Source organism: Vipera berus (assembly GCF_964194415.1).
Source record: "Vipera berus genome assembly, chromosome: 1".
NCBI lineage: Eukaryota > Metazoa > Chordata > Lepidosauria > Squamata > Viperidae > Vipera > Vipera berus.
Genome location: NC_138202.1, coordinates 16,292,829 through 16,314,609, shown reverse-complemented (window position 1 = coordinate 16,314,609; position 21,781 = coordinate 16,292,829). Strand labels below are relative to the sequence as shown.

Here is a 21,781-nt window from a genome sequence, read left to right as displayed (position 1 = left end):
TCTTAAAAATCTTTTGAATGTTCCACCAAATTTTAATCCAAAAAGCTTTTATATTTCTACAAGTCCACCACATGTGAAAATAGGTAGCTTCTAAACTACCACACCTCCAGCATTTAGACTGTAAATTAGGATACATGTTGGACAACTTCTTGGGATCCAGATGCCATCTATAAAACATTTTATAAAAATTTTCTCTTAGATTTTGAGCCTGGGTAAATTTAACATTTCTGACCCAAATTATCTCCCAGGTGTCCAACGAAATTGGTTCCTGAATATTTTGTGCCCATTTTATCATGCAGTCTTTAACCAGTTCCGTTTCCGAATCCAATTCAATTAAAGCATTATATATCCTCTTTATATGTGCACAATTTGAATCTCTAATTTGCTTTACTAAATTTTGATCTGTAGTTGTGATGCCAACCTTTTGATCTGACTTCCACCTAGCTTTCAATTGGGTATATTGAAACCAAGAGTAACTTATGTTTTCTTGTCTTAACTCCTCTACTGGTTTAAGTTGCCAATCATTCCCTTGCAATCTAAGTAGTTCCTTATAAGAAACCATATCCATACTCACTCCCATAGATACGCCCTCTATCGCGTGTCCAGGAATTCCCCAAATCGGTATTTTATAATTTAACTTATAATAATACTTTTTCCAGACACGCAATAAAGCACTTCTAAGAATATGGGATTTAAAAGCCCTGTCTACCTTCTTATCATAAAGCAAGTATGCATGCCATCCATATACCAAATCCCATCCCTCAAGATGAAGTATTCTCTTGTTAGTTAGATTAAGCCAATCACTAACCCAGGTCAAGGCAACCGCATCATAGTACAATTTCAAATTCGGCGCCTTGAGTCCCCCTCTTTCCCTGGCATCTTGTAAAATCTTAAATTTAACTCTTGGTTTTTCCCCCGCCCAGATAAATTTGTTAATACCCTTCTGCCATTGATCAAGCTTGGCATCCTTTTTCAATATAGGTATCATCTGAAACAGAAAGAGAAACTTTGGTAGAACATTCATTTTAACAACTGCAATTCTTCCCAGTAATGATAATTGTAATTTTTTCCAATTATTTAAGTCCCTTTGTACCTTCAACCATAGTGTTTCATAATTATTCTTATACAATTTTACATTTGAGGCTGCAATATATACTCCTAGATATTTAACCTTCTTCACTATTTCAAAACCTGTTAATTTAGATAACATATCCCTTTCACTCATAGATAAATTCTTGGATAATATCTTAGTCTTATTACTATTCACCTTAAACCCAGAAACCTTACCATACTGAGTTATAATTTCCATCAAGTCTATAACCGACTGTAACGGTTGGGATACTGTCACAACTGTTGTGACAGATTCAGAAATTCTTGACAAATTCCAACAGGGGACAGGTTTTAGATAGCTTTCCTTAGGACTGGATGCCCTGAATCTAAATTGGGATTACCACTCTTAGAATTCCTAAGCAGCTCAGTAGGTTTGGGTTCGATTGTTCACAGGAAATGACCCGATAATATATTTCCTTTCCACTCTTCTAAAAGAAGGAACAAGCTCGCTCTTTCTTGTACCCAGCCTCAATCCATTGGGCAAAATGGCAGAGGGAGCAAAAATTCCTTCCTAGACTCTGTAGAGAAGGCAGGAACGAGAGAAGTAAAATCCATCTGAAACGGTCCTCCAGAATTGGATTATCTGACCTCTCTTGCTTGGGAAGCCAGTACACATCTGTAATTGTTGTGCCTTAATGCCCTGTAGCTTCACTAAAGCTAAGAAAGAACAGCATCTGGAACAAAAAATAGTACACATGGTAGCCCTAAACTAGGCTTCAGCAACTGGGAGAGCTACAAGTGAGGGAACGCGGCTGTGGTCCATGCCAGCATGTAGCAGGCAGCAGGTCAGGATTCTTGGTCATCTGATTCTCAGCTACCTTGAATGTCAAGTGGTGGTGTCAACACCCTTGCCTGAATTGTTTGGAAGCTTCCCCTCCTCCCCATGTGTCGAAGTGCAAATGCACAGGGTTATGGCATTATAATAGGTCAGATGTTGGGGACAAACAATAGGCAAGATGTTTATTGTACGCCTTTGTCTATGGGTTTCTTGCCAAGACATCTGGCTGATAAACAACCAGTGGGACTAGAGAGAAGGAGCTTTGGTTTAAATTAGGACAGTGATGGCGAATCCTGCTGCCCAGCTGCCATGTCCTCAGCCGCGCTGCTCCACATGGGCCGCACCCGGGATGACTCTCCTCCCAGTGGGGGGGGGGGGGGCTACTGGTGAGGAGTGGGCTGCAGGGGGAAGCGGGGCTGAGGTGATGGCACGCATGCCCAGAGAGAGAGTTCTGAATGCCGCCTCTGGCATGCGTGCCATAGGTTCGCCACCACTGAACTAGGAGATTTATATTTTGCCTAATTTTTGGTAAAACTCAAAGGAGTGTATATAGTGCTGCTGCCTCCTGTTTCCTTCCTTCCTTCCTTCCTTCCTTCCTTCCTTCCTTCCTTCCTTCCTTCCTTCTTCCCTCCCTCCCTCCCTCCCTCCCTCCTTCCCTTCCCTTCCCTTCCCTTCCCTTTCTCCTTTCTGCACAAGAACCACCCTGCAAGGTGGGTTGGGCTGAGAGAATCACTGGCCCCAAATCACCCAAGCTGGCTTTCATGCTTAGGAGAGGAGCAAAGTCCTGGTTTCTAGAACAACCCCTTACCCCAGTGGTTCCCAACCTTTTCTATACCCCGCACCCCTGGAACGCTTCTGATATATTCTCGCACCCCTTACAAAAGTTGGAAATAACGGCAACGAATTCTGCATGTACACTATAATTTGGAAAGCCCAGTTTTTCGCACTCCCTAGATTGAATATCGTCTCCCACCCCTGGTTGGGAACCCCTGCCTAAATTAACCACTATAACAAACCAATTCTCACTGTAACATTGGGCACTAAATGAATGGTTGTAAGTTGAGGACTACCTGTAGTTTCATTATTTAGTCCTGAATAAGGCTAAAGGCCTCCTCCTCCTGATGGAACCAGTTGTTCTGTAGCCAGCATTGCACCTGATTTATACAAGCCACTTAGGATCCTGTGGAAATGATTTCCTTATGTTCTTTGGGCTGGAGATATCATCTTCAGGGATCAAACCTGTGACTTTCTGCGTGTGAAATGTGAGCTGTCCCACTGAGTGACAGCTGCTCTCTGCCTTTGGTTTAAGCTCTCTTCTCCAAGCAGGCAGCCTCCCTCTCCCGTAACCCTGCAGTCAGCAAAATCCAGAACCCTGCAGTGCTTTCTTGTGCATTTGTTTCATTCTGGACTGATCAATTTTTTTCTTGCCTTTCTTCAACAGTAATTGTCACAGAAAAGACAAATATACTCTTGCGTTACCTACATCAGCAGTGGGACAAAAAGGTAGGGGTTTTGTGAAAATTGTTGTCAAGTACATGTGTGTGTGTGTGTGTGTGTGAGAGAGAGAGAGAGAGAGTATAGGGAGGACAGCGGATTAAAAACAACTTACAGATCCATAACTCTAGTGCAGGGGTAGGCAACCTCGGCTCATTTATGACTCATGGACTTCAACTCCCAGAATTCCTGAGTCAGCATAGCTGCTCTAGTGGAATCTCACTTGGTATAGATCAGGGGTAGGCAACCTCGGCTCATTTATGACTCATGGACTTCAACTCCCAGAATTCCTGAGTCAGCATAGCTGCTCTAGTGGAATCTCACTTGGTATAGATCAGGGGTAGGCAACCTCGGCTCTTTTATGACTCATGGACTTCAACTCCCAGAATTCCTGAGCCAGCCAAGCTGGCTCAGGAATTCTGGGAGTTGAAGTCCATGAGTCATAAAAGAGCCAAGGTTGCCTACCCCTGGTATAGATAATAAGCGGCTTGTGGCATACCATTTTTTGCTTGCTTGTTTGCACTGTTAGAAGTCTGCTGGAAGCAAAATTGGTATCTGATGTTTGCTTTGGGAGAGAATCCAACTTCAAAAACCCTGAGAAAAGATTTGGGGACTTGGAAGCGGGAGGGAGTCAAGCAAATCTAATTTTTCTTGTCTTTTTTTTTCCCCCTCCTGTTAGAATGCAGCAAAGAAAAGAGATCCTGAGCAAGTGGAAATAGAAGGTGAAAACTCTGCCCCACCTCGCAAAATTGCCCGGACAGACAGCCAAGATATGAATGAGGACACTTAAAAATTCTCTCCAGTCTTCTGTGTTAAAATTTACAGGCGCTTCCTGTGTGGGTTTTATTTTTATTTTTTTTCTGTGTGTCTTTTAGTGTGTACACAGGCACGCACATGTACATACATACACACACACATGCACACTTCCGTCAGCCCTCTGCCTTCCCTGCCTCTTCCTCCCGCCCTCCATCATGCAGCTATCCCATTTCTGACTTTGTAGAAGCCAATGTATTTATTTTGGGTGTGTGTGTGGGGGGTGTTTCTTTTTCCATTTTTTTTTTGGTATTATTTATGCGTGCGTTCGCTCACGCTCTCATGTTCAGGAGTCAGAAAATAATGATGTTTAATCTGTGATCAGTGCTTTTTTTAAAAAAAGAAAAAAAAATCCACTTTTGTGGCTACCCCTTCTTTTGGAAAAATGAGCTGATCTCTCGAGGGAGCTCAGTTCATGCTGACGGCACCCCCTCCCCATTGTGTCCTCTGTTCATATGATTGAGAATTTCCATCTCACAATTACTGTACAACTGCTGGTGTGTGTCATGACTTACATTTGTTTCGATAACTGGAGGAACTCATAAAGGGTGGAAGGGGTGGGTGGGTGGAATGTTTTCTTCTTACCCAATCCTTCTCCAGGTGTGTTCCTACTTGCATACCATTTTCTGTTTTCCAGCAATGGGGGGGGGAATCAGATTGTTTGCCGTGGTCTCTCTGCAGCTGATGATCTCTGGCGAAGATTGTACCCAGTTTGCTGGCAAATGTGTTATCATGTTACCTTCTTTGGCCTGTCTCCTCTTCCCCCACCCTCTGGCTCCCCCTCACCCCAGGAAACTCATTAGCACATCGGTCATAGATTGCAAGCAGAAACCCACTTGGGCTTGCCCGGCATCTCTTTTGCACCACTCTTTGGATGGACCAGTTCTCTGCAACTTTTCAAGTAGAATAAAGCGGGATATTTCTCACCACTTTGGACGAGTTCTTGTTTAAAAAAAAACACCAAAACACTCTATTGGAAACTAGGGCAAGGGTGAGCAACATCGCTCTCTAGAGCTGCCTGCAGTTCTGAGATGAGTTGCAAACCCCTTGTGCAAGAAATCAGCTCCCTGCTAAAGGGGTCAGTGTCCTGTTGTGCAGCCAGCTGCTTGAAAGAGAGGGGTGTGTGTGTGTGTGTTAGAGAACATGTGTCTGTTGGACGTTTGCGAAACATTTCAAGATCAGCCAAGTGTTGCTTGTGAAAATGATTTAGATCTGATTTGAAGTTGGAAACACTCTTGGTAAGAGTGGTATAGTGCAGAATACTCATTCTAAGGTTGGAATATTTTTTTAAGGTCAAAATAATTATAAATAATTCTGCACACTTTTTAAAATAGCTCTGGACCCAACCACTCCTTCATCCTGCTCCATAGCCCACAACAGTTTTTATCCAGAGGGAACATAGATTTGAAAGAAAGAGCGGTTTCCTACCCCGCTATTGTGCAATGAGGTGCTTTAACATTTTAAGCCAAGGTGACATGAGATGCCTTAATCTAAGTAATTGTCTATTGGGCTACAGTCACCTCTTCTGATTCGGAGCCTCTCGCTATGGTCGCCTGTCTTTAAGTCAGCTGGGAACCTTAACAAATGAAGAAAACTCTTTTGATTTTCCAGGCAAATGAAATAGTGACTGGCTGTTTCAGTAACTGATATGCTGCTAACAGACGTGATTCTCTGCCAATATCCTTTGGCTGTTTCAGCAAGCAAGCTGTGTGACCACACCCTTGCTCTTTTTGCAGCAACATCATGCCTGGGCATCAAAGCAGATTGACTTAGTTTAGGGGCAATTATAAAAAAAAGAGAGTGAGGAATGTATGTATGATGAATGTGTGGATTTGGTGAGTTAGCTATAATGGCTTATTCGCATAAGGTAGAGGTGGGGAACTATGGCTCTTTTATGACATATGGACTTCAACTCCCAGAATTCGTAAGCCAGCCCTGGCTCAGGAATTCTGGGAGTTGAAGTCCACAAGTCCCCCACCCCAACATAAGCTGTCACGGGATGGTGTGGATGTGGTTGGTCTCTGGGTTAGCATGAGGCCTGTGGGGTATATCTTATTGATGCAATTTCCAGTAGCGGTTAAGGTGCTGGGAAGCTGAGTTCTAAGCTCTGGTATGTTTTAGCTCTATTTAAAAATGCATCCTTTTTATGTTGCCCTTTCTCAACAGCTGAAACTCCCTAATTCTTTTAATAGATGTTTTTCACCTTATATTTTTGGGGGGGTGTGATAGTTGTAATCGCTGCTAGGTTTTTACAGTGAAAAGCAGCAATTGTTCTCATTGCCAAGTAATAAATTAGCATCATCTTTAATACAGATTGGGGGGGGGGAATTCCTAATGGGCCTAGTTCCCATCATGCACCAAGTCAAATGATGGTGTATTTTGATGAATTCTGCAAACTATGTTGATGCATTTCAAATTATGCATGTGCGATACTTTGTAATCTAAGAAAAATAATTTGGTTTTAGTAGATTCTGCCCCACTGGAGACTACTCTATTTCTAAATTCTAAATGTAGAAGTAAAAGTAATTTTTTAATTTAATTTGATTGGAATTTTGTATGTATAAGGACTTCATGTGGTCTGAAAACCCAAGCTGTGCCTTTCTAATATACGGTCAATATGTCAACTTTGTCAGCTATGGCAATATGTGACTGTGGAAGTGGAACCAAAGCCTGCCTGATTCATAGCTGTAAGATTCCATAGCGTAAAGCCAACAGGAACCTAGTTTCAAATTACAGAGAGAGAACATAATCAAATTTGGGGTGGCAGGGCAGCTCATGACTTCGTTGTCTTGTTTGGTTGTTGTGCCTTGCCGTAATAGGAGTGGTTTTGTTTTGACTCAACAAAATACATGAATCAGGTTCCTATAGCTGTGTAGACTAATGGAAGGAAAGAGGGATCAGCTAAACCCAGGTGCCTGTAAAATAGGAGTGGAGTTTATACGTAGAGTGAACCCAAATGAATGAATAAAGACATGAAGTGTCAGTTTTGGGGCAGATCATTCTGGAAGATTTGTCTGGTTGCTAAAAGTCAACACTTGAGTTTGATAGAACTTAATCAAAATGGTGAATAAGATTTGTGTCTGTTGCTCCCAAAATCTGACAAATCTCTGATACTTAAAATAGGATTTCTGGATTAGGGCTGTAAACACAGATAACCAGTAGATTTATAGCAAAAATTAGGGGCTGCCCAGATTTTTTTCAGTTGAAACCTAGAATCTGGCCATATTTTAACAAAATGATCCACGTTGTTACCTCTAGGATTGTCCGTGTACATCTCAACCACCTTTCATAGAACCCATAAAATTCTATGGGTCATTGGACAAGTTTTAGGAAACCCTTTAATTAAGGAAATGAAGCGACAGGCTTGCAAAGTACCAGCTCCAGCAGAAAAGATGGCAAATTGCAAATTACATCCCTCGTGTTAACCATTTTGTGAGCAGGCAGCCTCTTCCCCAAAGAGATTTTGTGAGAACACATGCCATATTCTCAAAAGTTCAAAAGGTACCCTAAAAAGATCCCTTGCTTAGCCCAAGATATGAAGCTAGATTACTTTTAGCTGGATCAAGGTCACCAAAGGCTATTTTAAGCAGTTGCAAAGTATAACTCCAGTAACATGGAATTAACACATGGTTGTATTTCTAAAAGAGCCAGTTTGGTGCAGTGGCTAAGGACTCTAGGGCCTAGGCTAAAAAATGGGAGACTGTTGTAGTGCCACCTTAGGCACAAAGCGAACTGGGCAATCTTGGGCCCATCACTCTTCTCAGCCCTAAGAAGGAGACAATGGCAAATCACTTCCAAAAATCCTTGCCAAGAAAACTGCAAGGACTACTTCAGGCAGTCACTAGGACTCGAAGGAAACTATTTTTAAAGCCTCCCTGAAGCCTAACTAATGTTAAGGCAGTGGTTGCTTTTACACACGGCACTTAAGCAGTAATGTGGCTTGAGTTTGGCACAGCACTTTCTGTGGACCAGCCAAAAGTGAGTGGCACTTGTAAAGTCACAATTAAATAACGTTCAATATAATAAACCACATTCGATAATAGGTTTCAGATTAGCCACCCAGTGAGATGGGCAACATATAAATGAAATAAATGATTCCCCTCAACCTTTTTATAATGTATCCTCTGTAGCAAAAGTTATACCACAAGGCCCTTGTATAAATAAATGCTGCAGAAGTTGCTGGCGTCAGCCCTGCCCTACCCCACTTTTATTCCTTTTGTTGAAATATAATTTTATTGCATTTCTGCCAAATTTACAAAAATATGACAAAAATAAAAAGAAATTGAGATTCTCCCACCCTCGCCTCCTTGGTCGAGTCACAGAAATAAATTAGAATGCAGCAAATCAATAAATAAAAATCAACCGTCCCCCTTGCTTTCCTCTTGTTAAAAAAACAAATCCTCTGGTACAGCTAATTACTCAGAAGAGTAAGACATGAAAGAGACCAGTGCTTTTGTAGGTACTCTGCGATCAATATCTGGGTTGGGCCTGGGGTGCTGCAGAATTTGGGGGGGCGGGGGGTGCGAGAGGAGGGGAAGGGAGCCTTCCTGCCCACCCCAAATCCCACCTGGCCTGGGAGGATTCTTGGCGCGTTCAAATTGTGCCTTTCTGTGAATTGCCTGTTTTGCTAAGCTCTGCTTGGCTGACATGGCAAACGTGAATGAAGGCTGGGTCACTGGGAAAAACACATTCCGTAGTTAGGCAATGAAGAAAGCAGGAGAATGGATTGGTTATCCCGATGACACCTCGTACTCCAACCATTCAGCAGAATGAAAGTGGCCCATTTTTGCTAGGGAATGAAATGCAGGCAGGCAAGTCCACCAAGAGAAGAGAGCAATCCTTGGTGTCCCAGCTAAGAGCTGCGAGTGGGATTCCTCTTCTGCCAACTTGATAGAAGAAGACAGAAAAGCTATGTTGAAAAACCCACACGTGTCCAGGATGAGTCCAAGCCAGCATACCAGTCTTTCTCTCATGGCTATTTTCTTGGCATCCAGCAATGGACTTGGTAGCTGCTAGCGTTGTGTTATTGCTCTTGCGAAACAGCTTGAAAGTGATGCCACCACAAAAAGAGAGAGAGAGAGAGAGAGAGAGAGAGAGAGAGGAAGCTTTGAGCATCAAAGCCATGCAGGTCAGTCCCTTTTTTGCATTCTGCGTGGGGTGGAAATGCAGCTAGGCCCGTACTTGGCTTCACCAATCGGACAAAGGAGTGATTCGGATGACAGACATCAGAACTTGCTTATTGTTTTCCCCCCCCTTTCCTTTGGAGGATTTAGTGGTCGAAAATCCTCTGAGGGGCTTTTTCGGGAGCAGGCCAGGAAGGTGGCCGGCGGCACCTGCTGGAAATCCCTCTCCAACCTGATCACTGCAGTGGCTTGTGGGGAGCAAATATATTAGCAGTCAATTATGTATTGCGGCGATGGCAAAATTGCTCTGGAGAAGGACGGGGGTTGTGTATAGAAGATAAAGTGAAGTCCCTTCCTTTAGAATCACTTCTTTTCCGTCCTGCAAAGCGACCGACTCCTTTGGACTAGTAAAGAAAAGACAAAGCAGTTTTCCTTTAATTTGGGGAAGCTGACAAAACTTGAGATGCTGCCGTAGATCTGTGTTGGGGGGGTGGGGTGGGGGCCAGAGGCCGTCTCTGCTAACAAAACTACATTCAAAGATTCTGCAAAGCTGGAAACCAAGAGATACTGCTATTTTTTTTTTTTTGGCTACGGGTTCAATTGCTCTTTAAAAAAAAAAGGAACAAAACAAGAGGGGGGGGGGTTGACAGTGATTTGCATATTGAAAGCAGCTGCCAGATTAAAGGAGGATTTTTTTCCCCCTCCCTTCCTATCCAGACCAGTTGTGAGAAATTTAGGCCACAGGGCAAAAGTACAAATACCGGTAGTCACTGCCTGATTAAAAAAAAAAAAGTTCCACCCACCCCATTTCCAAAGTGGTAGAAAGTTCCTGAAGGTGATAACGATAGCTATTATCTACTCGGGACAAATTAATGACAAAATTCCATTCTCCCTACCCTCCTCCTATTTATTCCAATATGAATTCTGGATTTTTTTAAATTTTTTAGCTTAAACTCTATCCTCTCAACTCAGCAAGTGGATGCACCTAAATATTTTAAAAGCTAAGCAGTATTAACTTAATACAGTTAATACTACTAAAGAAATAGGAGCCTTGGTGGAGCAGAGGGCTAATGCCTCCTTAAGTAACACCAGCTGCCTGCAATTAGTGCAGGTTCGAGTCCCACCAGGCTCAAGGTTGACTCAGCCTTCCATCCTTCCGAGGTAGGTAAAATGAGGACCCAGATTGTTGGGGGCAATAAGCTGACTTTGTAATAATGCCGCTTGGCGGGGCGAAAGCCCTAATAAGCAGGCATATACATAGAATGAAGGCTATTGCTAAGCACATTGGTTTGTGCTTTAAATTGTAAGCCGCCCTGAGTCTTCGGAGAAGGGCGGGATATAAATGGGATTAAAAAAATAAATAAATAAAAAATGACCAGGAAATCCTTGCTGTACAGGCTGGACTCCGAATTTGAAAGAAGTATTTCAGAGGGCAGCAACAGCAGCAGTCGCAAACTCTTTCATATTCTGGCAAAGCCAACTGCCCGGATTTCTCCATGAAGTCATTAAAAATTAGCTCAGTTTACAACTAGTCCTTGACTTACGGCCGTTCATTTAACAACCGTTCAGAATTATGATGGCACTGGAAAAAGTGGCTTATGACTAGCCACTTAGGACTGTTGCGGCATCCTCGCAGTCGCTTGTGCGCTTGGGAAGTGGCATGTATGATGTGCTTGATGACTATGGCAAAAGGTGACAAAATAGGGCTTGGCTGACTTAACGACCAGATCATTTAGTGATGGAATTTCCAATCCCAATTGTGATCGTAAGTCGAGGACTACCTGTAACTGCTTTCCCCATTGGGCGGCAAATTGAGAAAAATCTCCTTGGCACAGCCTGTCACAGGTCAAGGTCCTTATTGCAAGAAAATAATAACTAGTTCCTTCCAAATTAGATTTTATCCCCCATCCCTTTATTTCTTGATTTCTTTATTACTGAGTTTGTAGAAAGAAAATAGGTGGCAGGTCTTTGTTTCAAGAACTCTTAATAATAACTTGCCCCAATTCTTTTTCTTTTTTTTGATCGACCGCGGCAGCTTTTGAATCGTGTCTCAGAAACGTGAAAGTCACTGTGGGGTTTTTTTCCCAGTTTTAGTGCAAGAGATGTCAATCATGCATGGACCATGGTTCCAATCTTCCCCCTCCCCTTCCAGCCTCCTCAGCTTCCTGGATTTGGCTGCCGCGTGAGGCTGTTCTTCAAGCAGAAACGGGAATGCACGGGGATCATCTATGATTTAAATGGAAGGAGGGAAAAGCAATGCAAAGTTTCCTCCCCTATCAAATTCCAGTATTTGTGGCTCTTAGAAATATTTACACCCAGGGAAAGACTGCACTAGCTATGGCTGAAATTCTATCTAAGACCTGAAGGGGTTCTCGCTAAACAAAACTCCGGAGGGAAAGTAAAAACGCTCCAATGAAGATTAATGATATTTTCAAAAGGTCGTGACTTCTTAAACAAGAAATTGCACCCACTTTTTTGCAGCCTTGTCCATCTGTGTTAAAGACAGAGAAGCATCTGGGAATGTGATCAATTCTGAATGTGGGCTAAAATTTAGGCAATCAGTTTGAGCTAGGATGCCTTCCTGGCCCAAGCTCTGACAAAATAAGGGGAAAGACGTGTAACACAACCTGTTAAGGGTTAGTGGAAGCGCCCTCTACCCCTCTGCTTCATATCCTTCGCTTCTAATTTGCAGTTTGCTTTCCTTACTCTAAGTCAGTTTAAAATCTGACTTAGATCAACAACCATCAATATCAGAACTGAGTCTCCAGGCCAAAGCCATCAAAACCTCTCTGGAACCATCTTCAACTTTTTTTTCCCTTCCAAATGTAAATCTCAGCCAGGGTTACCCTGATTTTGCTTGGAAAAGGGTTGACAGACCCAGCAAACCTCTCCCAATTAAAGGCAGAGGCTGCCCCAATTCTGCTTGAGGAACCAACTAGCAACCCACGCTCTCCTCTTCATTCCTCCCCGGCTCTCACTCCCCACCGAGGGGTTAGAGTTTGTGGCTTGGCCCCTCCTCCTCCACCATTGTTCGGATCTCCAGGTCCTCAGACACCTCCTCATCTGCCAACCCGTTGAGATGTGATCTGCTGGCCAAAGGCTTTTCGCCTGCATCTGCCGAAGGGCCGGGCCGTGGCGGGGAGGATGCCCCATTGCCCCCTTCGGATTTGCTGAAGTTGAAGAGTTTGCTGGGGTTGAAAGGCTTAGTGGGTGACTGCACCTTCTCAGTGTTGGCTTCCCGTTTTGTCTCTGGGGACTTAAGGAACTTGAAACTAAGGAACCCAGGTAGTTTGTTATCAGTACTAGTGGGGGACTGGGGTGAACGGGCCGTCCCAGGGCCAGCTGCCCCGGTGCTCCCTGATAAAAACTTGCCCTGTAGAGGGATGATCTGCTTGAGCTTCATAACGTTGTTGGTGGCCAGGAGGGAGCTGGGCCGTTTGGGTTTCTCTGATCCGTGGCTTGACCCTCCTGGACCCTTCCCTTTGGGCTGACTCTTCTCGTGTCCAAGATCCTGCCCGCCACCATTAGCCTTGCCTTCCTCCCGGCTGCTCTCACGTTCTTTCCGGGCATGATATTCAGCGTGGCGCTGACGCTCCTCTTCCTCCCGTTTACGACGCTGCTGTTGCTGGAAGTGGTGCTGGGCCTGTCGCTCGTGTTTCTGGGGAGGAATAACAACAAAAGAATTAATGATTTATTGCAGCCCCCATCAGCTTCCCCTTTGTTCCCTGAAGACTCTCTGTCCTTTTTGACACGTTAAACTCACAGGCAGAGGGCTCTCTCACCCTTATTTTTAATACAGGCAGTCCTTGACTTACGGCCACAACTGAGCCCAAAATTTATGTTTGCTAAGCGACAAAGTTGTTAAGTGAGTTTTGCCCCATTTTATGACCTTTCTTGCTACACCTGCGGCAATCACTGCAGTGGTTAAATTAGTAACATGATTGTTAAGTGAAGTTGGCTTCTCCATTGACTTTGCTTGTCAGAAGGCCACAAAAACTGGTGACATAACCCGAGACGTTGTAAACATCTCATATATATATATATATATATATATATATATATATATATATATATATATATATATGTAAATTACTAACAAAGAATTAACATAAATATATGAGCTGTCCGGTGTGACTACTGCCTGTTCGATGGCCTTCAAGATAGGCTGAAACAGGAAATAAAGTTTTGCCCCATGTTTGGGGCCTAGCAAGGTAATCTAAATAGTTAACAATTATTTGACATAGATAGATAGATAGATAGATAGATAGATAGATAGATAGATAGATAGATGATAGATAGATAGATAGATAGATAGAAAGATAGATAGATAGATAGATATGAATCAGTTGCCAAGGTCTGAATTTTGATCACATGACCATGGGGATGCTACAACAGTTGTAAATGTGAAAAATGGTCATAAGTTACTTTTTTCAGAGCTTTTGTATCTTCAAACGCTCACTAAATGAACTTGTTGTAAATCAAGGACTAACTGTAATAAACTATCATTCCGAAAGATGATCGGGTGGAGCAGGGACACTTGCTCCGGAAAATAGCATGTGCCATCCCATAAGCACCCATTGTGCTCCATACTTTGCTAGTTGAATTGTTTTTAAAGGTCATATTTTTACATCAAACATAATGATGGATATTTTGCAAATAAGTAAATGGAATTATCTGGGAGCGGGAGCAGCTAGCTGCAAAATACCACGGGGCTGGAAGAGATTCTTGTCATTTGTGACAACTGGGAAATAATATCCTTCTGCATCAAAAGGACTGTAGAGGCCCTCCCTTAGCTACTCATTGGTAAATGGAGGCTTTAGTACACATTTCCAGTTGCCAGGATTTTTTAAAAAATATATATTTTTTCCTTTCACTAAATCTAGATTCCTTTCCAAGAATCTAGCTTTTTATTATTATTATTTAGTTTTTTGAATTTATTAGCTGCCCAACTCCAATGGACTCTGGCCAGCATAAAGATAACCCTTGACTAACAACAGTTCATTTAGTGACTGAAGTTACAACGACACTGAAAAAAAATGACTTATGACCATTTCTCCCACTTTACAACCGTTGCAGCAGCCCCATGGATGGCTGCAGTGTCCCGGGGTCATATGATCACCTTTTGTGACCTTCTGCCAAGCAAAGTCAATGCGGAAGTCAGATTCATTTAACAACCATGTTACTAAACTTAGCTTGAAACTTAACATTAAGAAAACCAAGATCATGGCATCCGGCCCTCTCAATTCCTGGCAAATAGATGGGGAAGAAATGGAGGTAGTGGCAGATTTTATTTTCCTGGGCTCCAAGATCACCGCAGACAGGAATTGCAGCCAAGAAATTAAAAGACGCTTGCTCCTGGGGAGGAAAGCCATGGCAAATCTAGACAGCACACTAAAAAGCAGAGACATCACCCTGCCAACAAAAGTCTGTATAGTCAAGGCTATGGCTTCCCAGTTGCAATGTATGGCTGTGAAAGTTGGACCATAAGAAATGCTGAGCGCCAAAGAACTGAGGCCTTTAAACTATGGTGCTGGAGAAGACTCCTGCGAGTCCCTTGGACTGCAAGGCGATCAAACCGGTCAGTCCTAGAGGAGATCAACCCTGACTGCTCTTTAGAAGGCCAGATCCTGAAGCTGAAACTCAAATCCTTTGGCCACCTAATGAGAAGGAAGGACTCACTGGAGAAGAGCCTAATGCTGGGAAAGATTGAGGGCAAGAGAAGAAGGGGATGAGAGAGAATGAGGTGGCTGGATGGAGTCACTGAAGCAGTAGGCGTGAGCCTAAATGGACTCCAGAAGATGGTAGAGGACAGGAAGGCCTGGAGGAACGTTGTCCATAGGGTTGCGATGGGTCGGACACAACTTCGCAACTAACAACAACAACAACAAAATTTAAGAACTGCGGTGTTTCACTTAACAACTGTGGCAAGAAAAGTTGTAAAATGGGGCAAAACTCACTTAACAAATGTCTCACTTAGCAACAGGAACTTTGGGCTCGATTGTGGCTGTAGGTCAAGGACTACCTGTACTGAAAAACCGTAACAAAACAGCTTAAAAAACTTTAAACCAAATGGACAGCCCAAACTAAAATAATTTTACAGGTGACAAAAAACAAACAGGGATCCTAGACAAACCCCAGACCTGGGACCAAAGCTAGGTTTTCAGAGAGATGGGGCAGCTCTTACTACTATGGGATGCTGCTCCAGAGAGTGAAAGTTTCTTGATTGGAGTTCACTGTTGCAGTGGGATAGCAAGAATTTGCCCCAAATTGGCCTGGCCTTGTACAATAGGCTGGAATTAAGCTTGCAGGTCACATAGGGGGAGCCAATGCATGCTTACAGGTACAGTTGCAAGAAAAAGTATGTGAACCCTTTGGGATTATGTGGTTTTTTGCATGAATTGGCCATAAAATGCGCTCTAAACGTCATGTAAGTCACAACAATAGAAAAACACAGTCTGCTTAAAATAATACTACACAAACATTAGCTGTTGTCATGTTTTAATTGAACATAAGATGGAAACATTCACAGTGCAGGGTGGAAAAAGTATGTGAACCTTTGGACTTAATAACTGGTTGACCCTCCTTTGGCAGCAATAACCACAACCAAACGTTTCCTGTAGTTGCAGATCAGACCTGCACAATGATCTGGAGTAATTTTGGACCACTCCTCTGCACACAAAACTGTTTCAATGTAGCAATATTCTTGGGATGTCTGGTGTGAATCACTCTCTTAAGGTCATGCCACAGCATTTCAATTGGGTTGAGGTCAGGACTCTGACTGGGCCACTCCAGAAGACGTATTCTGTTCTGTTGAAGCCATTGTTTTGTTGAATTACTTGTATGCTTTGGGTCATTGTCCTGTTGCATCACCCATCCTCTGCGGAGCTTCAGTTGGCAGACAGATGGTCGTACATTTTCCTGCAAAATGTCCTGATAAACTCTGGAATTCATTTTCCCATCAATGACAACAATCCATCCAGGCCCTGAGGCAGCAAAGCAGCCCCAAACCATGATGCTCCCTCCGCCATGTTTTACAGTGGGGATGAGGTTTTGATGTTGGTGTGCTGTGCCAGTTTTTCTCCACACATAGTGTTGTGTGTTTTTCCCAAACAACTCAATTTTGGTTTCATCTCTCCACGTTTGAAGTTTGCAAAAGTGCACCTGGATGTTCCACAGCACTACTGGCAAAATATACTGTGGACAGTGAGTTGTGCTCGATTTTACAACTTTTTTGCTAAGCCAAGTTAGCTAAGTTGTTAAGCCAATCATTGCAGGCTTAAATGAATCATGTGGTAGCTTCCCCGCCCCCGGCCCCACTTGACTTTGTCAGAGGTCAGCTGGGAAGGTGACAATTGGTGATCACATGACCGTGGAACACTACATCTGTCATCAATACATCTTAAGTGTATAAGTGAAAAAACTGGTCATGTCACGACTTTCAGTGCTGTTGTAACTTGGAATGGCCACTAAATGAATGGTTGTAAATGGAAGACCACCTGTATTGTTTTTTTTTAAAAAAGCAAAGCAAGGACTCAAAGTTGTGCATCTCTCTTGCGAGACTCACCTTAAAGGCCTCTCGCCTCTGGTATTCAAGTTTGGCCATCTCTTCTGCAACCCAGGCTGGGATATCAGGAATTGCGATTTGGATGATATATTTGAGCAAAAGGGCAAAATGCTGTGGAGAGAAGAGAGACAGGCTTTAAAGAGTAAGGAAGATGACTTTGACAAAGATGCAGAACAACAGAATAACAGAGTTGGGAAAGGACCTTGGAGGTCTTCTAGTCCAATCCCCTGCTCAAGCAGGAGCCCCTATACCAGGGGTAGGCAACCTCGGCTCTTTTATGACTCGTGGACTTCAACTCCCAGAATTTCTGAATCAGCCATGCTGGCTCAGGAATTCTGGGAGTTGAAGTCCACGAGTCATAAAAGAGCCAAGGTTGCCTACCCCTGCCCTATACCATTCCAGACATATGGCTGTCCAATCTCTTCTTAAAAGCCTCCAGTGATGAAACACCCACAACTTGTGAAAGAAAGCCGTTCCACTTGGTGATTGTTCTCACTGTTAGGAAGTTTTTCCTTAGTTCCAGGTTGCTTCTCTCCTTGATTAGTTTCCATCCATTGCTTCTTGACATGCCTTCTGGTGCTTTGGAGAGTAGCTTGACTCCCTCTTCTCTGTGGCAACCCCCCAGATATTGGAACACTGCTATCATGTCACCCCTGGTCCTTCTTTTCGCTAGGCTAGACAATGTCCACCACCCAAATGGCAACATAAACTTGCCATAACTTGTCACAAGAGACTTGTGGATAAGCCAAGAGTTTTAGCTGCTAAAATACATCCCCAAAATTGGGTTTGGCTTATCCAGGATGTATGTATTCACAACTATATACTGTACAGTAATTCTTTTAAAAAGTGCCCGTGTATCTCTGTGCTCCATATGTAATAACAATTAAAAGCTCATCTGTGGGTAACCTGACCCTCATATTTTTGACCAAAATAACAATGAAAAAAAATGTGCCATCTACGAAAAAAATGTGCCACCTGTGGATAAGCCAGTTTTAAACATGTTTGTATGTTTTAATCTTTATAATTGGCTTATCTACGGATGGTATATTTTTCATGGTATTTTGGTTAAAAATGTGAGGTTGGTTTATATGCAAATATGTATGGTAAATCCAGCACAGACAAATCATATTTGGAAGAGGCTTAGGCATTTCCCTAATTCACAGGAATATAAGAAAGGGAGAGAGGTATAGAGAGATCACGTGAAGTACTAATACCACTTTACAATGCCTTGGTAAGGCCACACTTGGAATACTGCATCCAGTTTTGGTCACCACGATGTAAAAAAGATGTTGAGACTCTAGAAAGGGTACAGAGAAGAGCAACAAAGATGATTAGTGGGCTGGAGGCTAAAACATATAAGGAACAGTTGCTCGAATTGGGTATGTGTAGTTTAACAAAGAGAAGGGTGAGGGGTGACATGATAGCAGTGTTCCAATATCTCAAGGGCTGCCACAAAGAAGAGGGAGTCAAGCTATTCTCCAAAGCACCTGAAAGCAGGACAAGAAGCAACGGATGGAAACTAGTCAAGGAGAGAAGCAACCTAGAACTAAGGAGAAACTTCCTGACAGTTAGAACAAGTAACCAGTGGAACAACCTGTCTCCAGAAGTGGTGAATGCTCCAACACTGGAAGTTTTTAAGAAGAGACTGGACAGCATTTGCCTGAAATGGTATAGGGTTTCCTGCCTGAGCAGGGGGTTGGACTAGATGACCTCCAAGGTCCCTTCCAACATCATCATCATCATCATCATTTAAATCAGATTTGCAAAATTCTGCTATTTCAGCCAATCGCAATAAAGGAGTTTTAGCCTTCCTTCGGAGCTAATTTACTGATCTGGTAGTGGACTGGACAGAAAGGGGCAGAAAGCAAGTTGTGTTCACACACAACAATACAGAACACCAATAAACGGGTTCTATCAGAAGAAATGTGTTTTTAAGATACTGTTATCAAACTCGAATCAACATTTTTGTTCCATCATATAAGAGAGGTGTTTGGGGTTTTTTAGTTTGAACCTCATTTGTTTACATGGAAAATTACATAACAAAATGAGCTACAGGAAATAATAAAATGCAGCGGCCCTTACGACAAAAGGTCATCAGACAAGCACTTGCAGACGCCACGGCCTCTGCTACACTTGTAACCAGATAGTGTCTACATCCCCCAAAATTGCTTAAATGAAAAATTGTGTATGTACTTTTAAAAATGGGCTGAAATCTTGCAAAGTCTCAAACGTGCAAGTTCTGAGACAAGAACCCCGACATTTAACTAATGTCTGTTGTCTTTCAATTTTTCAGTGCTATCACTTGAGACCTTATACTAACTCAAAGTCAGACCACTGCGTACTTCTGCAACAGGAAACAGACTGCTATTCAGTCACTTCTAACTCCTCCTGACGTAACAAATGTTACTTCGCCAGGGCTGTTCAGTAATCATTAGACTTTGAGGTCTTGTGAGATGAGTCACCAATGATGATATCTAATCTTGCAGTCTTGGCTTTTCTCCATTGCCTTCAAGGCTTCCAGACATCAGGATCTTTGCCAATGAGTTGTCTTTGCATGATGCATCCAAAATATTCCCAAAGATATATTCTGCTCCCACTTTCCAAGTTTTCTCCTAAGACTTGGCTCGGGTTCCCAGGCCTGGGGTTAGGCTGTTTCTGGGGCTCTTGCAATGGACTGTAGTCAGGAGGTGGAACCCCAGGAGGAAGGGAGGGAGGGGGGGGCACTCCAGAGGAGTAAGAGGGAACTCAGCCCAGATATTATGTGTGAGAGAAAGAGGATGAAGACAGCCCCTCCCTAAGACAGATAATCCTCGACTTACAACGGTTCATTTAGTGACCAAAGTTACAACTGAATTTTAAAAAGTGACTTATGACCGTTTTTCACACTTACGGCCATTGCGGCATCCCCATGGTCACATGATCAAAATTCAGACACTTGGCAACTGACTCATATTTATGACAGTTGTAGGGTCCCAGCATCGTGTGATCACCTTTTGACTTTCTGACAAGCAAAGACAATGGGGAAGCCAGATTCATTTAACAACCTTGTTATTAACTTAACAACTGCAGTGACTCACTTAACAACCGTGGCAAGAAAGGTCGTAAAATGGGGCAAAATTGCAACTGTCTCACTTAGCAACAGAAATTTTGGGCTCAATTGCAGTCGTAAGTTGAGGAATACCTGTAGTGTTGAAGTCTGGAGTGCATAATCATTATTAAGATAATAAATTATTAAGATAATAAAATGAGTGCAACTGTTGTTCCGGGCTTTAATCCAGCAACATATTTATTTAAAAGATTTATATGGCTGCCTATCTTACACAACTCTGTGCAGCTTACAACAACTGTAAACGACCAATAAATAAAACAATCATAAAAAATGACAAAATAAACAAAAACCTGGCATTGTAATCATGACGTATCAGTGCTCCTTCTAATTATCAGCTGTTCTTTCTCAGTAGTTGGATAAATATGAAATATATACAGTAGAAGAGAGAGCTTAGGAAGTCCACCAAAGGAATAATATAATTAGTCCTCAACTTATTGCCACAAATGAGTTCAAAATTTCTGTTGCCAAGTAAGACAGTTATTAAGTGAGTTTTGCCCCAATTTTACGACCTTTCTTGCTGCTGTTGTTAAGTGAATCTTGCTGCAGTTGTTCAGTTAGTGACACGATTGTCAAGGATTTCCCCACTGACTTGTCAGAAGGTCGCAAAAGGGGACCCTGAGACTGCAACCGTCATAAATATGAGTCAGTTGCCAGTGCACCTAAAAAAAAAGGGACTTCTATTACATGGTGGCAGCCTCCATCCAGACTTTGGTTGTCTCAGGAATTCTGGGAGTTGAAGTGCATGAGTTGTAAAGTTGCCATAGTTGCCCATCCCTGCTGCATATACTCTTCTATCATCCATGGGGACGATGCATCGGTCGCAAGTGTGAAAAAAACAGTCATAGGTCACTTTTTTTTCAGCGCCATCGTAACTTCGAACGGTCGCTAAACAAATGGTTGTAAGTCGAGGACTATACACAGAGGAGGAAAAGAAGAAGGAGGAGGAGGAGGAGGAGAAGAAGAAGAAGAAGAGGAGGAGGAGGAGGAGGAGGAGGAGGAGGAGGAGGAGGAGAGAGAAGAAGAAGAAGAAGAAGAAGAAGAAGAAGAAGAAGAAGAAGAAGAAGAAGAAGAAGAAGAAGAAGAAGAAGAAGATTGCAGTCTTACCTCTAGCACCACCACAGATATTATAGCACCTTCAGGACTCAGCCAAGGAAAAAGACGCTGCAGCTGCCCACACTGGCCAATCAGGTAACAGTTCACCACAATCGCCAAGACGCCCATGGCCTCCATCACTTTCTGAAGGGGGGGAGGGGGGGAGAAAGGCCTTTTAAAAAAATGAGGCACTTGCAGGGACTGACTTCAGAAGAACCCTTCTCTTTTTTTAGCAACTTGAAATGAAAGGCTGCATAATATACAGGTAGTTCTCCACTTATAGTAGCTCATTTAGTGACTGTTTGAAGTTCAAAGTCACTGCAGCATCCCCATGGTCACGTGATCCCTTGCTTGGCAACTGATTCCCATTTATGATGGGTTCAGTGTCTTGGGATCATGGGATCCCCTTTTGACAAGCTAGATTCACGTAATAACCATGTTACTAACTTAACAACTGCAGTGGTTCGTTTAACAACCGTCGCAAGAAAGGTTGCAAAATAGGGCAAAATTCATTCAACAGCTGTCTCACTTAGGAACATAATTTTTGGCTCAATTGTGGTCGTAAGTTGAGGACTACCCATACAGTGCAACAGGAGCAAACTTGAGGGAAGCCGTAGAGTGACAGGTAAAACGAGATGTCCTTCAATCAATATGTAGTTGAGGGACCCGTATGATATGGCAATGGCTACCAAGGCAGT

At 42.9% G+C, this 21,781-nt stretch overlaps 2 protein-coding genes across 7 annotated transcripts in view; one reads left to right on the top strand and one right to left on the bottom strand.

Annotated features, from left to right (window-relative positions):
• The window catches only part of DDA1 (DET1 and DDB1 associated 1), a 55,272-nt gene that overhangs the window by 19,307 nt on the left and 14,184 nt on the right, over positions 1-21,781 (top strand). For 4 of the 6 annotated variants that reach the window (XR_014024481.1, XR_014024482.1, XR_014024483.1 and 1 more), the window contains exons 4-6: positions 3,330-3,391; positions 4,062-4,218; positions 20,853-21,179. Coding sequence is in view for 1 of the 6 variants with exons in the window: in XM_081312660.1 (XP_081168786.1) it covers positions 3,330-3,391; positions 4,062-4,172 (173 nt within the window). In the remaining 5 variants the exon portion in view is untranslated. Of the gene's footprint in view, positions 1-3,329; positions 3,392-4,061; positions 5,122-20,852; positions 21,180-21,781 lie in introns of those variants that run through there. The other 2 variants (XR_014024480.1, XM_081312660.1) reach the window with 2 other exon arrangements.
• The window catches only part of ANO8 (anoctamin 8), a 70,040-nt gene continuing 56,322 nt past the window's right edge, over positions 8,064-21,781 (bottom strand). Inside the window, exons 16-18 of the mRNA XM_081312661.1 lie at positions 21,096-21,227; positions 16,883-16,993; positions 8,064-12,976 (exon numbers count right to left, since the gene is read on the bottom strand). Coding sequence (XP_081168787.1) covers positions 12,311-12,976; positions 16,883-16,993; positions 21,096-21,227 — 909 coding nt within the window. The 3' untranslated portion in view covers positions 8,064-12,310. The remainder of the gene's footprint in view (positions 12,977-16,882; positions 16,994-21,095; positions 21,228-21,781) is intronic.